Raw genomic sequence first — 16,080 nt, forward strand, 5'->3', positions numbered from 1 at the left:
AGATTAATTTAAAATATTACGTTAATTTAAGACCTCATTGTATTCCACTCCTTAGGGTAGAATATCCAGAAACGCTTAAATTCGCATCTACTCAAGATCTTAATCAGTATTCCAAAAATCAATTTTCATATTTCTAACTTAAAAAATGATGGACTTCCATACAAACTTGAAGCTAGGGGCTTAAAGTTTGTAAGGAAGTCCCCCTCAATAAAACGATCCTAATCACCAAATTTCATAGCCCTAACTTTAACAGTTTACGTTCAGCGATGATGAATCAGTCAGTCAGGAAATGTTATTTTATAAATATAGAAGATAGAGTTCAATCAGTGGTTGAAATCTAACCATAATAATCATTATTGAAATGAGAAAATATAACACAAACAAACCACAATATATAAATTTCCATTTGTCGATCATTTGTTTTCTACTATTATTATTTTTTTATTGATAACACTAAATGTAAAATGTACAATACGAAACGAAAAAAAAAATCGGTTAACAAATTAGAGTAAAAGGAACCAAACAGGTATGTCTTTGCCTTATTATATGTAGATACCGTCAAAAACAAAAAAAAAATTATATAACCGAAAAGTAGGTTAAAAAAAATCTAAATATACATTTTCAGTAAACGGTTATGCCTATTTTATGAATAAACTGAATTTCATGCAAGCCATAGCAATTTTATTATTATGCTGCAGAAGTAAAACAACGCGAGCTTACAAAGTGTACCTCCGACAAAGCTCACAATAAGTCGAGTTTTAATTTTCCTCTGTACAAAAGAAGCCATACCGGAAGCCGTATAAAGACGAATCGATTCGAAATGGACTTCACATTTTGGACTTGTTTGTGTTAGGCTCTTGTTTATTATATTATGTATTTATTTATAAACTTTCTTTAAAACGATAAAATATTTAGTTTTTTAAGCATCAATGTAGGAGCGATTGCCAGCAACTTGAGTTTTTCTCAATAAATTTGTTAATAAATATCATTGATTGTCTATGACAAGGAGCTACAGAACCTAACAAATGCCTTAAATACTTATTATGCATTAAGATTAGGTGGAGCCGAGATGGCCTAGAGACTACAACGCGTTCATCTTAACCGAATAAAGTGACTATAACTAATATCGTGCGCGGCGGTAAAGGAAAACATAAACACATGTGTTACATGAGAATCTTGCTACTAACCTATGTATCCTAATAATGAATAAACTTTAGACCTTCTCCTCAAAAATGTATTTTACGTAAAAGTACTTGATTACATTAATGATGTAGTTAAAAGTCTGTTTAAAAAAATATTACTGCAAAATATTAAATCAATGAAAATAATGTAATAGGCTATTTGACAATGCGAAAAATAAAGTGTCAATTATTGTAATCAGTATATATTATGAGTTTAAAAATGGTTATTTATCAACGAAAGTTGAAAATAATAATTAATTTATTCGAAAATCCATAAATAAAAATGCTTTTTTTTTTTTAAACGTTTGTCACGTGACACAAAACGCTCCTGATTGGTCAGGCTTATGATGACGTTACTTGCTTATTAACCTCGTTTGTATATATGTGCCACAGATTACAATACAGGCAAGTGACGTCACCGACCCCATTGCAGCGCCATATTGTCAAAGTAGCGTTTTTGCGCGTTATTTAAATATGGAATTTTTATTTTGATATTTTTCAGCAAATATGTACTAGCATTAAAAAAAACAACTTTTACTGGGTTCTATTATCAAGTATAAATCAATGCAGATTAAAACCACTTTGAACTATAAAAATCTGAAATATATAAAAATCCTTCGAGTATTGAAATTTGAATGTTACAGAGACATTTATATCGTTTTATATGATATATGTATTTTCGTCTTTTTTTTTCCAATTTTCGTCAATGGCTCTTAATTTATATATTAAGGAATATATTATATATGTTATTGTAATTTTTAAATAAAACAATTGTATAATAAATAATAACATCAGAAATAAATTGAACTACGGTCTGTAAGTACAGTGGCGCTACCTATCGATATAATAAAAGGAAAAAATGTTTACGTTTACTTCTACATTATACGTAAAATGTAATAATATTCTAGAATTAATCAATTTAACAGGTATTTAATTAAATATATTTAAAAATGTATTTAAATTTGTAGTATAATATTTTTAAGATGGCAATATATTACTTTTTTTTTAAATTTGACAACACTAAATTAAAAACGTCAAATTTTATTGTCGCAAAAATTTCAGTCATATTTTCGAAAAATATTACGTGATTTCAAAACAGTAGATGATTTTACTAAATTAATCGATAATACCCGCCGTGGTCGCCGTTCGAACCGGCTGTGGTTACCAAACTGTCAGTATCAAAAGGTTTGCATAAATGAATGATGTCGTTGAGGTCGAAGGCCCTAGTGCTGGTGGAGGTGTTACTGAGGGTTCCACCGTTATTTGTGGTGGATGAGTTCTTGAAGATCAGCTTAGGGTTGCCAGTGTCGACCAGCGAGGAGGTGTCCTTGTTATCGACTGTGACGGGTGACCACGTCGATATAAGTGACTCGGACACAAATTATTACGACGCCAACTTCTACAACGCTTTCGCCTTAACGCTCCTCAAATTCTTCGTTTGTTGTCTAGGTACGTAATTTTTTCAGCTATAGTATAAATTATTTTGCAACATAGTGAAAACTTTCAGTTTCCCAACTGGTTTCGAAACCCTTGGTTTGTTGAGTGTAAATGTCACAATGTACAAAAGACTTCAAAGTGGTTTTAAAACGCTTCATAATATACGATTCTATATTGTTTTCAAAACGATTATTTAGTAGAATGTTTATTTTGAATGAATGTTTGTGTTTTGACAATTTTTATTTTTATAGTAGCATATTGATATTATTAATTTAATTTTTAAATCACCGCATATTATGGCCTTAATAAAATTATATCATATAAAAAAAAACTTGATTTATGTACTCACACTCAAAACATAAACAAATTTTACAATTAAAGTCTACATTTAGAGATCACAATAGCTAATATATTCTAGACTATAAACTACACCAACTTAACATTTGAAATTAACAAAAAGCTAGTTAAATCTAAAATCTAAAAAAATTTACTATATATAACAAATGTATTTAACTTATGAAAGTAATATCAGAGTAGTAAAGTAACTTACGTCAGTGTGGTGGGATAATCTCCAAAACTTATCAAAATGAAAATTTACAGACTGTTCCTTATAAGAGTAAATGAAATCAAAGCAAAACAATAATTATTATTTTACATTATTCATAAAAAAATTCAACAAAGATATATAAATATTACTTTATCTCAATTAAATTATATTTAGTATTTAAGAGTGTAGTTTGTACGCATGGGAAATTATTTTAGAACACACACATAGGTACTTTCCAATATTTCCAATTATTTTCTGGATATTTTAAGGTTGGTAGGTATACCGTATGAGGGTGTAAAGTACTTAAATTTTATAAATAAAAATAACAATGTAATGTATATCAACCGTTTTTGCTTAGCACTATGTACTATTTTAATTAAGCTTTTAAATAATTAGAAATTAAGTAAACAAACTAAACGACATGAGTAATGACATGGTATGAGTTGGTGTTTGTTTTAAATTTCGAATTTAGAGATAAAAATAAGCAGGATAGTGCAAACATTACATTACATTCAAGTACATTCAGGTATTAACTATGTTCATCCTTACAATTTTGTACTTTTAATTCAACATTAGGGGAAAGTAGTTACCCTTCGTACACTTTTAAGATTTTATTTTTTTACTATGTGATTAATTGTCGTATTTACCTAGTTTATCTACTTAAGTGTAACAAATATATCATAGTTTGTTACAAAAAAGTCCAAAACTATTATTCCAAAAGTTTAAAGGGTTATAAGGCATTTTTCTGCATAAAATATTTGTACGAATGTACCCCATATATGAGTATGGTATGGTATGGGTATGTTCGTATAGTAAATGGGGTAGTTTCGTAGTCCATAGGGTAGATTTATACAGGGTAATTAAAAAGTCAATTAAAATTGTTAATTTTTTAATAATTATTACAAAAATATTTATTATTATCAAAGAACTAACTTAATAATATGTGACTTGACTATTAGTCGATAAATCTTTCTTTAGAAAAATAACAAAAAATACAATAGTTCATCCTTCGTTTACTTTTTGATTATTCTAAACTTTACAGTCAGTATAAATGAGATGTTTACAATAATTTTGTATGGCATCATTATACAGTCTTTTATAATTCAGCGATCCTTCAGATTCCTATGAATTTTCATCGCTTTCTATTTGCTTACCTCTCTTTTTCTTTTGTGTTGAATTAAGTTCCTTCAAACTACGTTTCACCGCCTTGCTCTGGCTTTCCTTTCAAAGTTTTCTCAAAGAAATTTCGAAGATTTTTCAAAAAAAGTTAAAGAAAATTACATTACTGTCATACAACATTTCTTCCCCTTTTCAACCATTTACAACACTTTTTTCTAATTAAAAATGCCTATGGCCTTCCTCAGGCTCTAAACTATCTGTGTACTAAATTTTATTTAAATCGGTTCAGTAGTTTTGGCATGAAAGCGAGACAGACAGACAGAGTTACTTTCGCATTTATAATATTAGTATGGATTTACCCGGTTTTCTTCCTTCATTGGTTTTTCTGTTTCTAACAGCTGTAGGATAAGGTCTTACGACTTCTAGTGTTATAGGAAGATATGTTTTTATACATTTTATTTCATAAAAAATAATTTTGATATACTGGTGGTTAATAAAATTTAAGGGGGAACATTCGTACGCGTACGAATATACCCCCTGTTTAACTGTCCGAATGTACCCCATGCCTTTACACAAAATTAAAATATAACTATATACAAAATCTAAATTAGTTTCAGAAATAATTAATTTAATTAAAGCTCAAATTAAACAATGTTAACATTAATCAATCGTCACCATTTTGTCAAAAACATAACAATTCTACTTACAATTACGAAGTAAACTTAGGTAAAAATTTTACTTAAAAAATTGGTAAGTAGTGTTTCTAAGGCTTCATACCTAATGGGTAAAAACGGGACCTTATTATAAAGACTCCACTGTCCGTCCCTCTGTCTATCCGTACGTCTGTCGGTCACCAGGCTGGATCTCATTAATCTAGACAATTAAAATTTTCACAGATAATGTTTTTTAATTGGTACATTCTGTTTTTTTTTTAAATTCTTCCTTTATTTTTTTAATATGTTCGATAATTTTCTTTATGTTTTCTAATGTCATTCTGAATTAGATAGAAATGAAATAGATAGAAGCAATGATGAAAGAGGAAAACAATAACCGGTTAGTAATACTTATTTACTTAGTTCATCTGGTTTCTTGAAATATAAAAATAAACAATTGCGTCCCACGTTACTCGCGCCCCACCCTTATGCTAACTTGTCTATGTGTGCGTAGAAGTTTCGCGAAATTATAAGACTTGGCTCGAAATAAAAACTGACGTGCTCCCACCTTGAGCATTGGGGAGGGACTGAAAATTTATTGACAGAAATGTCAAATAATAAGTCAAAACCGTCAAATTATTTTCTCCATACTAAAAAGTATGAACGACAAATGCCAAAAAGTAAGCAATATTTAAATAAAAAGTACTATAATATTGTGTGATATAATAGAAATTGATCATGGTGAACTTATTATTTACATTTTTGCGTCCCCATTTAACCAAAAATACATGTATAAACTAGCAGCTAAATAGCTTAAACAATGTTAATAGTAAAGGTCGATTTCAGTGTTTGGAGTGATGTTGACAATGAATTTACTAAGTTATTGATACATATTTTATAAATATCATCCGGTGAAACTTGAGATATATCTATTCAGATATTGAATGTATTTTTTTATCCATAATCAATGCACCAATTTTAAGATATTTTGAAAATAGTAAGCAGTATTTTAGCGTTCTGCAAGGACTGTCCTCTTAAGGTATACTAATACAAAAGATGTATGATGTATTAAGTAATATTACTATGATATTTTTTAATTTAATCTTTATTTTCATCGTATCTATATTATATTTAAATTTTATAACTAATACAACTTTTTATCTATTCCACTCTATGATAAAACTTGATGGTCTTATAATGTAATATCTATGATAAATGTATAATCACATTAGTAATTACAAATTTTTCAATTAAGTAGAAAGTATAGGAAATAATAAAAATCACATTATTATTTTAAAAAACTTAATTCTTTTTTGTCATATTTAAAAATATTCAGGTCTTTTTATCTTTCCTTTTTTTCTTGTATGTGTAATGATATATTGTATGTTATTTCAGAACGGAATTGTTGAATGCTCATAAACCGTTATAAAGAACTTATTAAAATTCATGAATTTTAAATAACAGTTCTCTCGGCATTTAAATCTTTAAATATTTTTTTAATTGTTTCAGATTTTTTATTTTTCTTTTGTTATATGTTAATTAAAATACTAAAATCAGAATTCATTCATATAATATTTTAAAATAGACTTTGGCTAATAATAATTATTGATAGCAAAAAAACATTTTGGCTATTATATTAAAAACACAGAACAATTGATTTTATAAAACCTAAAATCTAGTTGATACTTCAACAAAATAATTTTTAATAGTTGTTTTAAACATTAATTTGAAAGCTATCGTTGGTTTGGAATGTTGATTCGATTTAAGCAATCCTCATGAAATATTGCATTATTGTTATCAGAGGTACAGAAAAGTTCACCAATCACCCGAACATGCCGGAGGTAAATTGTTTGTATAAGGTATTTTGCCAGTATTATACGAAATAAAGAACATATGAGACTGTAATGCCTTAATTTGGCCAGTAGGTTAATTATATACGGTTCCATCGGTGATTTTGAAGAACACAAAGTCATTACCAAAAGATACAGTTATAAAATGTATATATATATACATACTGTTTTTAGATTAAAATGAGCACCAAAATATATATAAAAACATATATGTTAATTCATAATTAAATTGTTTGTCTGGAATATAAATAGAGTTAATTTTTTAATGTTGGTAATACAAATTTATCCTTAAAAAAATTTAAGATTTGAAAATAACATATTTATAATCTAGGTACTTTTTTTTTAATAATAGTTTGTTTATTAAGACTAAGATCAAAGCTGCAAAAAAAATTGAAATAAATTTTCTCCAGTGTATTTATAATAGCTAAGTGTTAGTTTTAAAATGTATTTTAATTTAAAAGATATGTTTTTACTATAATCTTTCGTTAGAGGCGGTCTAGTGTTGCTAGTTGTAATAATAATTTTCTTTCTATTCTCACACTATAATAGATTTTTTTTATAAAGGTCGGTTAATGTACGTATCTACTTCACGCAACTCCTAAACGACTGGAACATTAAGTGGGTGGTTAGCTTAGATTAAACCTGGTAGGTGGCGCTGTGATCGGAGCCATGTTTTTTTTTTAACAACATAATTAAATTTCTTATTTCATCTGTGCAATGTTAGGATGGGATTGTATAATTTTATAGTTAACCCATTTCCATTATTATTTAATAATTGAAAAATGTAATTTTGATAGTACAATGACACAGCACTTATTCAAATTGTAATTTATTTATGTTTATCAAAGTATTCGCAAATCGTATACTCAATAAGCGTGAATATGTACAAACTTTAACAGTAGCTATGCGTGTATGTAATAATAATTTGAATCAATGTGGTAATTATTAATATCGATAACCGATTTCAATCGAACAAAACAAACCTTAGATTTACGTATTCCATGCGGTTTACTAATAGCTTAGCTATATTGTGCACTGCAGTTCTTGATTAATATACAATTAAATTACCACACGACTCCTCCTAACTACATCACTAGTTCCTCTTCGATTCTACTTCTAAAATGCTGATACAGCTTAGTCGACATTCAAAAGCCATTTTTTCGCAAATCCGTAATGAATGTCATAGATTATAAAAGCTGTCGACCAATACGCGTCTCTTCATGTCGAATGTTGTTTATTTATCTGTTGGTCCTCTTGTGGCTCCCCTGTGAGGGGGGACGTGTTATATTGTTGCAGGTGCTACTCTTATTTTACGGCCCTTTCAGCCCGTTTAGGTAGGTTAATGCTTGCTTATCATAATATATATCATAGCTGTGCCCGCAAATTTATCAGCAGTTATTTTTGTATCTATAAGTCTTATTGTTACTGAAATAAAATAAAATGTACCATTTAAAATCCTTCACCCAAAACTATTTTAACTTCAATAACATTGGACTTTCATACAAACTACCATCCCCTGTTTTAATTACAAAGGGGGTTTGATTTCTAAAGCTGCATTAGTAGTACAGCTCCACACCATCTATAGAGCAAACATTTCAAATTTCAAGTCTCTTACTTCAAAAACATAGGACTTTCATACAAACTTCCCATCCCCGTTTTACTCCTTTAGGGGTGGAGTTTCGTAAAATTCTTAGCCGATGTCTACACTCTGTGAGGAACCTACCTGCCAAAATTCAAGTTTGTAGGCGGTATAGTTTCTGAGATTTCGTGATAAATCAGTGAGTGGTATTTCGCTTTTATGTGTACAGATTACACCACTAAAAAGCAATGCTTATTTTCTTGTTTTAGTGTAAAGGTAAGTGTAATTAGTGTCACTACACGCATAATTAACATACACAACATCTTAGTTCGCGATGTTGGCAACGCATCGCTGACGTCTTTAAGCAAGTTATCCTAACGACTTATCATCAGGTGGCTATTTAAAATAAATCTTAAATGTTTAATTCATAACCGTTATTGATTATTTTGAATAATTTCCTACTGTGGTAATAGTAAAAAAACAAGAAATGAACTTCTTTATAGATTGATTCATTTGTTTATAAAATTGAAGTTTTGGTACATGGAAGAGCGGTACCATAATAAAAGATAAGAAAAAAATATTGGAGTTTGATTTTTTTTTTTAAATGTATTTATGTAACATTGTAGCACTGGTTAAAAAAAGCGGGGCTAGCTAACTTACGTGACCTCAGTTTCCAGTTAAGAAATTCACAGGACTGACTGGAATTTGGAAGTTAATTGTAATGAAGGTAATTTACACCCCCGAATCTCGAAAATCCGGTAACGTCTCGTTTCTTTATCGTTGAGTCAAATTATCGTCTAATTACATAATGAGGGTAAATAGGAAATGTTCCTGGGTATTTCCCAGGGTCTTTAGTATCCTGCTTTAGTCTTCGAGATTGGCCAATACTGCAGTCGCCGAAATTTGGTCGGATAGCCCTAATTATTACTGTTTATTTATAACGACATTTAATGTAATGATTTAATGTTCTTAAATAATAACGTAATCGATTTTTTTAAAGTTTGAATTAAATAAGACTGGCTGGATTAATATTTGAATTTGTGCTTTTTTAAATTACAATTTGTCAAACCACAATTACACCGCAACAGAGAATGGCCTTATAACTTGACCTCATTATTTTAATAAAAACAGTCAAGTATAAGTTGTACGCGAGTGCAGAGGGTTTCGTAGTATTACGATAGAATATAGTAAAAAGAGAAAAATATTGTTGTTCAATATTAAAAGTATAACAATGGACGGAATGTAAAAAAACAAAATGAGACGCGCAACCTCACTCACGAAGTAACTGTCTGTTACCTGTCAGGTTGTATCGCTGAGCCGATTTATATGAATGAAATCAAGTATGCTGATAGTTTGTGTCTCGGGGAAGGACATGGCTACTTTTTTTTTTAATTCACATTCAAATTCTTGTATGCGTTTTATATATAATAAAAAAAATAAGAATGTATCATTATTATTTTTACTAAGAATGTATGATTCTATGAAAATCACAAAAGTATAATAATAAGAAAAGTTTGGCGTTCGACGAGTAATATTAATTGAGGTTTTTCCTCGTATATAAATATATTTTCTTATCAGTCAAATAGTCTAATACCATATAAAGGAAAAATAAAATCTTATGACAATTTGTTTGTCGTTAATCTTGGAAAGTAATCGGACCTTATCGATACCCTTTTTAACAGCTGTTTTTGTCTAGAGTATTTGAGAAAAATAGACTTTAAGAGAACACGCAGACACGAAAATTATCCTGTAGGGTTTTCGTTTTGTCACCGGATCAAAGAAACTAAAAAGCCAATGATTCAAACAAAATTACTTCTAACATAAGATCGTAACCATGCACTCTTATGAAAGGTTAATTATAATTAAACTTCAGTTATACGATTTGTTTAAAGTACTCTAAGTAAGTGTTTGCTCTAACTTGTGTCTATATAACAATTTAAATATATAACAATTCATGGTGGAACAGTGGCGCTTGAACGGAACAGAAATGTATTTGTTACAAAGCCTTGGCAGAGAATTGATTTAAAAAAACAGATTCTCGTTGGAATACCCTTCTGGCACATAATAACAATAGAAATATTTTATAAATTTGAGTCTGTATCGATAAAACCGTATTTGAAATAGAATTTGATATAAAATTTAATGAATTTAGTGACGAAAATAAAAGATTAGATTCGACCCTGTTTTCTGTTGACACAACATTAAAATTTCGAGAAATTGCTTCCTCGTGACACGGGAACACGTCGACTAAAACCGGAACAAACTTGTGTCTGAAATCGAGTCTTTGTTAAACACCACAACTCGTACTGGGGCCGGCTAAACCTAGTCCAATTCAGTTCCAAAAAGACACAAGTTTGCGCGTTATCCGCTAAAAAGTCACTATTTGTCGTTTTTCCACGATTTAAGAACATTCCAATAGCTGCCACAGCTAGTATCGAAATACGCTATGTATTGATGTTTCGAGCTTCGTTCAGTTCCGCGGTCAATTGGAATGTAAATCCAAATTGGCATCTAAAAAGCATGGTGTGCTCAGCAAGGCAAGGCGGTACTATAAGTCGACGCATCGCCTAAAATTATTCAAGGCAAAAATTCGGGCTCAGCGAGTACCTACTGCTCTTACTTCTAAGCGGCAACCCAATAGTATCAGTTTCATGCAACTCGAATTATGGACGAGCAAGCCCTTTCCAACCTGCTTGATCTTTTGGCTTTGCGTAGAGAGATTGGGTCACTGCATCTTCAACCGCATTTTTCAAATTTCATCCGCACCACGTTGATATTCGAAAATCCGTAACAGTGCGATTTTTAAGGCCTTTTCTGCCTCGTACAAACACTCTGTGGTGAGTGACTTGAGAACCATCAAGAAAAGAGCCTACACTTTTCTTAAAGGCCGAAAACACACCTGCAATCTCTCCGTTGTTGCAGATGTCCATGGGCGATAGTAGTAACTTGCTACCTATACTATAAAAATAATTAAAAAACGAACAGTGTTCAGTACTGAGTTATCCGAGACTGATTAAAGAACGCCGAAGAAATAAAGAAATATCATAAAGATACAAACCGAGCTGATGTAACATTTATTATGACAAATAAATAAAAGCTTGAATTTCAAGGAAAGCCTTGGAGTTCAAGTTTGCTAATACCTGACGATCAACTCTTAAAACGCGAGCAAAGCCGCAGGTGACAATTTGTAATAAATAAAATTAACAAGTCTATTGGGGGCAGAATTCATTTCGAAACTATACTTTCATCCCATTGCCTACTTTACTAAAGTATTCTATAATATAATATATAGCAATTTAAAGTTATATTTATTCTTACACATTCATGACATATGTGACCTTCTAATTAATCGCTGCGTCAAAAAACATAACTTTGCCTACTTATATTCAACCAGCCTTGGAACAAGGTTACGCACAATGCGACGTCGTTTAAGCCATACTTCCATACTAATATTATAAATGCGAAAGTAACTCTGTCTGTCTGTCTGTCTGTCTCGCTTTCACGCCAAAACTACTGGACCGATTTAAATGAAATTTGGTACACAAATAGTCTAGAGCCTGAGAAAGGACATGGGACATAGGACATTTTTATTTGGGAAAAAGTGCTGTAAAGGGTTGAAAAGGGGGATGAAAGGTTGTAAATTGTTGAAAGTATTGTCATTTTTAGAACTAGTAGCATGAAACTTATATTTTAGCCTGTACACTTATAAACTAACATATCATGACACCCACTAACGAGCGAATTTTGGAAATTCTACCCTTCCAGGGGTGAAATAGCGGTTGAACGTTTGTATGGAATGCATGAATGAAAACAAACATGAAACTTTATTTTTGGGATACTGATTAAAAAGGAGTAGATACTTTTTAAAGTGTTTCTGCATATTCACCCCTACGGGGGTGGAATAAGGGTTGAAAGTTTGTATAGAAGTCCGTCATTTTTTAAGATAGAAACATGAAACTTTATTTTTGGGATACTGATTAAAAATGATTAAATACGTATTTAAGTGTTTCTAGATATTCTATCTCTAAGGGTATTAATAAGGGTTGACATTTCTTATATAGATTAGTCTGGAGGTCCGTCATTTTTTTAGTTAGAAGTATGAAATTTTATTTTTGTGTTACTTATTAAAAATGAGTAAATACGTAATTAAGCGGTTTTTGATATTCTACCTCTGAGGGGGTGAAATAAGGGATGAAAGTTTTTATGGACATGCGTAATTTTTTAAAGTGAAAATTATGAAACTTTATTTTTGAAATACTGATTAAAAATGATTAAATACGTATAGCGTGATCACTTACCATCAGCTGGCCTATTTGTCCGTCAGCCTACCTATTACATAAAAAAAACTTTAGATTTATAAAATCTTAATGCAAAATTATTTGCATAGTGAATCTCAACAGTACTTCATAGTCTAAAGATGTCATGAGAAAAAATATATTCAAAGCATTATTACTTAAAAAAAAATTGTTTTAAAGGGTGAGTGAGTCAGTGTATAACATATTATAATTACAGTAAATTAATTATTACAGTTTAATATTTGTTGTAGCGCCTAAACCGGGCGGTGATGACAACATAAGATCAGGTGGCTCATTCGCCAGTTTACCAATTTATAATAAAAAAAAATGAAGTTTGACATTTTTTCGAAAAACATTACATTATAAATAATTTATTTTATTCACTCCCTTAACCCAATTAAACAATACCGGTATATCACAAATTAATCTAACTGAATAATTAATATTAGTAATATTATAGGGTGTTAGTTTTATAAGTACGTTATTTATATAATAATCAGTGAAACCGGAATACTGTACAATAATCAAAAATAGTTGAAAGGTAAAACACAGTAAAGTAACAGTCTAACAGTGTCTTATTGCTGGGCTCCGTATCTTTTCTTCTGGAGACCCCTCTCCCGAGGAGAAGATTTGGAGCTTATTCAACCATGCTGCTCCATTTCGGGTTAGTAGATCCACGTGTGCCAGAACTTCTGTCGACAGAGGCAGGTTTATTCTCATCATGCTCGGCATATAACTTGGCTAGCTCGCCCAGGTTTGAAACTCAATCAACCTTCAAAATTGATTCAGCAATACATGGTTCAATACTTGATCTAGAATAGCTGATAATTACGCGGATACATATGTGGTACCCACTTAGATAACCGTGAATAGAGCCCTACCATTCATATCGTAACTTTAAAATGTTAGTTCGATGAGGTAGATCTTAGTCTTATTAACTAATTGGATGCATCGGTCTCGCCCTTCTAATGATTGTGGAGATCAGTGTGATGGCCAATAGTTAGTTAATATATAATATGTTTTTAAATTCATGTAATAAACTAATTGTTAAGGAAGATATAACATATTGTTACGTATAAATATACTGTCATTCAAGTCATCGGTACGATATTATGTTTAATTTTATTAGGAAAATATGTCTAACCTAATTTTTTTCTTCTTTCAGGATGCATGTCAGCACTCTGCATATTCGTGTTATACACGAAGCACCTTATCATCGTGTATCTCTACCTGATGTCAATAGGAATAGTCTTCGTCTCCTATTGGACCAACGTGTCCGCCATCAAACAGATACAGGCGCTTACGCTTACAATCACCTCATCACACCCCTCCAGCATATTAGAAGACATCCTCAATTTAAACGTGAAGAGTTTAGTTGATCTCGAAGGACCAGGAATTTTGGTCATCCAAAATTTTGCAATACAGTTCATATTAGCGGTTCTTTTTCGTAATGTTCACTTAGGACCACGAAATGCTACGTTAGAGAAACTCATACCGATGAGTTTCATGGCTCCATCGTTTTTAGCCATGTTGCCGGTGCCTCCGAATCTTTTGCATCATTCTCCCGTTTTCTCGGCGCTATTGCCGTTGTTTCTCGTGAAATATGTACTCTGGACATCTGGTTATGATGTGATACAAGTGATGTATGGCGGATACCAACACGGAAGACTGTTCGTCAGTCACAACGGTCTGTCAGCATTGGTCGAAACCGAATGGATGCGACTGAATGTACCGTGTGTTCTGAGGGTTTTTTGGGTTATGCGGGTAGCTGAACAAGCAATTTTATTGCTCATGGACAACTATGACGAGGATGCAGATGATGGTTTGAAGGTCTCCACTCTACTAGCAGTCCAGTCGCTTGCTTCAATGGCCAAGTCGTTGCTAGTAACGGGATGCGAGACTATAACGGCAGTGCTCGGTATGACGTCCGTCATTTCGTTCTTCTGCCACTACATCGGGAACTTCTTCCAATGGATACTATTGACAGACGAAGAGGAGGACAAAAGTATCGGCACGGTTTCTGCCATACTGTTTTACATTCTGGCGCTGCAAACTGGACTGACGTCTCTAAACCCTGAGAAAAGATTCATCAGACTGTGCAGAAATTTTTGCTTACTTTTCACAGCTCTCTTGCACTTTTTGCATAATATTGTTAATCCTATGTTGATGTCTTTAAGCGCATCGCACAATCCGAGCACACATAGACACGTCAGAGCGCTAGGCGTCTGTGCATTTTTAATTATATTCCCCATCTCATTACTCGTATATTTATGGTCTCAACATTCTATATCGACGTGGCTGTTAGCAGTGAGCGCGTTCAGTATAGAAGTGATAGTCAAAGTAATAGTCAGTCTCATGATCTATTCGTTATTCCTGTTCGACGCTTACAGAAGTACGTTTTGGGAACAGTTGGACGATTACGTTTATTATATACGGGCCTTCGGGAACACGATAGAATTTTGTTTCGGCATATTCTTGTTCTTCAACGGGGCCTGGATATTATTATTCGAGTCCGGGGGCGCGATACGAGCGGCGATGATGTGTATACATGCGTACTTCAATATATGGTGTGAGGCGAGGGCCGGATGGTCGGTGTTTATGAAACGGCGAACGGCTGTGAATAAAATTAATTCTTTAAGAGAGGCTTCCGCTGACCAGCTCCACCGATTGGACGACGTGTGCGCTATCTGCTACCAAGAGATGCACTCCGCGAAAATAACGCGATGTAACCACTTCTTCCACGGCGTCTGCCTGCGGAAGTGGCTGTACGTCCAGGACAGGTGTCCGCTGTGTCACGACATATTGTATAAGATAGACAATGATCCGAGTAAGGATAACTCAGAGGCTGGTAACGAGGAGAACAGCAACAACCAAAACCTACTCCTGGAAGAGGAACCTGACCTGCTCCTCAACGAGGGCGTCAGGTGACTGATTCATCAAGACTTACAAAATTTAGTTTAAAATCAAGTTTAGAGCTCGATTTTTTCAGCGGTAATTTTTTTCTATTATTTTGTATAGTAAGTTATTGTTCTATAAAATATTTTGAATCAGTTTGATACTGTGATTTATGGTTTAAATTCTGTCTTGTGATGAATGGGTTTTCGTAATTATTCAGTGTGAAGTTAGTATTAAGTATAGTAGGTTTCTTATACGTACGCTTGGATTGTCGATGCGCTGTTACAATTTCCTATTTTTCATATTATGTTCCGTATGTTTTGAGTCAAAATCGCTAGTGCTACCAACGTGAAACTGTATTGTTTTGAAAAATAAAGACGCAAAGCTATTTGTAAATAGATAGGTATTTAGAAATAGCTTTATATGTATTAAACCTAACGTGAAACATAAAAATAGTAATTTTTCTCATTAAAATGTAAATAAAACTATTATTTTAGTGTAATACTTGTTTCCTTGGACATATG

The 16,080-nt window shown here is 31.9% G+C and overlaps 1 protein-coding gene across 1 annotated transcript; it reads left to right on the forward strand.

Annotated features, from left to right (window-relative positions):
• The first annotated feature begins 2,191 nt into the window (after nucleotides 1-2,191).
• On the forward strand, nucleotides 2,192-16,058 carry LOC113398060 (protein TRC8 homolog). The gene is made up of 2 exons (XM_026636633.2): nucleotides 2,192-2,630; nucleotides 13,827-16,058. The coding sequence occupies exons 1-2, from the start codon at nucleotides 2,381-2,383 to the stop codon at nucleotides 15,587-15,589; spliced, it is 2,013 nt and encodes a 670-aa protein (XP_026492418.1). The 5' UTR covers nucleotides 2,192-2,380; the 3' UTR covers nucleotides 15,590-16,058.
• Nucleotides 16,059-16,080: the final 22 nt, after the last annotated feature.

This window comes from Vanessa tameamea, chromosome 24 (assembly GCF_037043105.1).
Source record: "Vanessa tameamea isolate UH-Manoa-2023 chromosome 24, ilVanTame1 primary haplotype, whole genome shotgun sequence".
Lineage (NCBI taxonomy): Eukaryota > Metazoa > Arthropoda > Insecta > Lepidoptera > Nymphalidae > Vanessa > Vanessa tameamea.

Coding starts and splice junctions, on each gene's coding strand:
- LOC113398060 (XM_026636633.2), top strand. CDS start 2,381: ATGATGTCGTTGAGGTCGAAGGCCCTAGTGCTGGTGGAGGTGTTACTG. Junction 2,631..13,826: donor ATTCTTCGTTTGTTGTCTAG/GTACGTAATTTT, acceptor TTCTTCTTTCAG/GATGCATGTCAGCACTCTGC.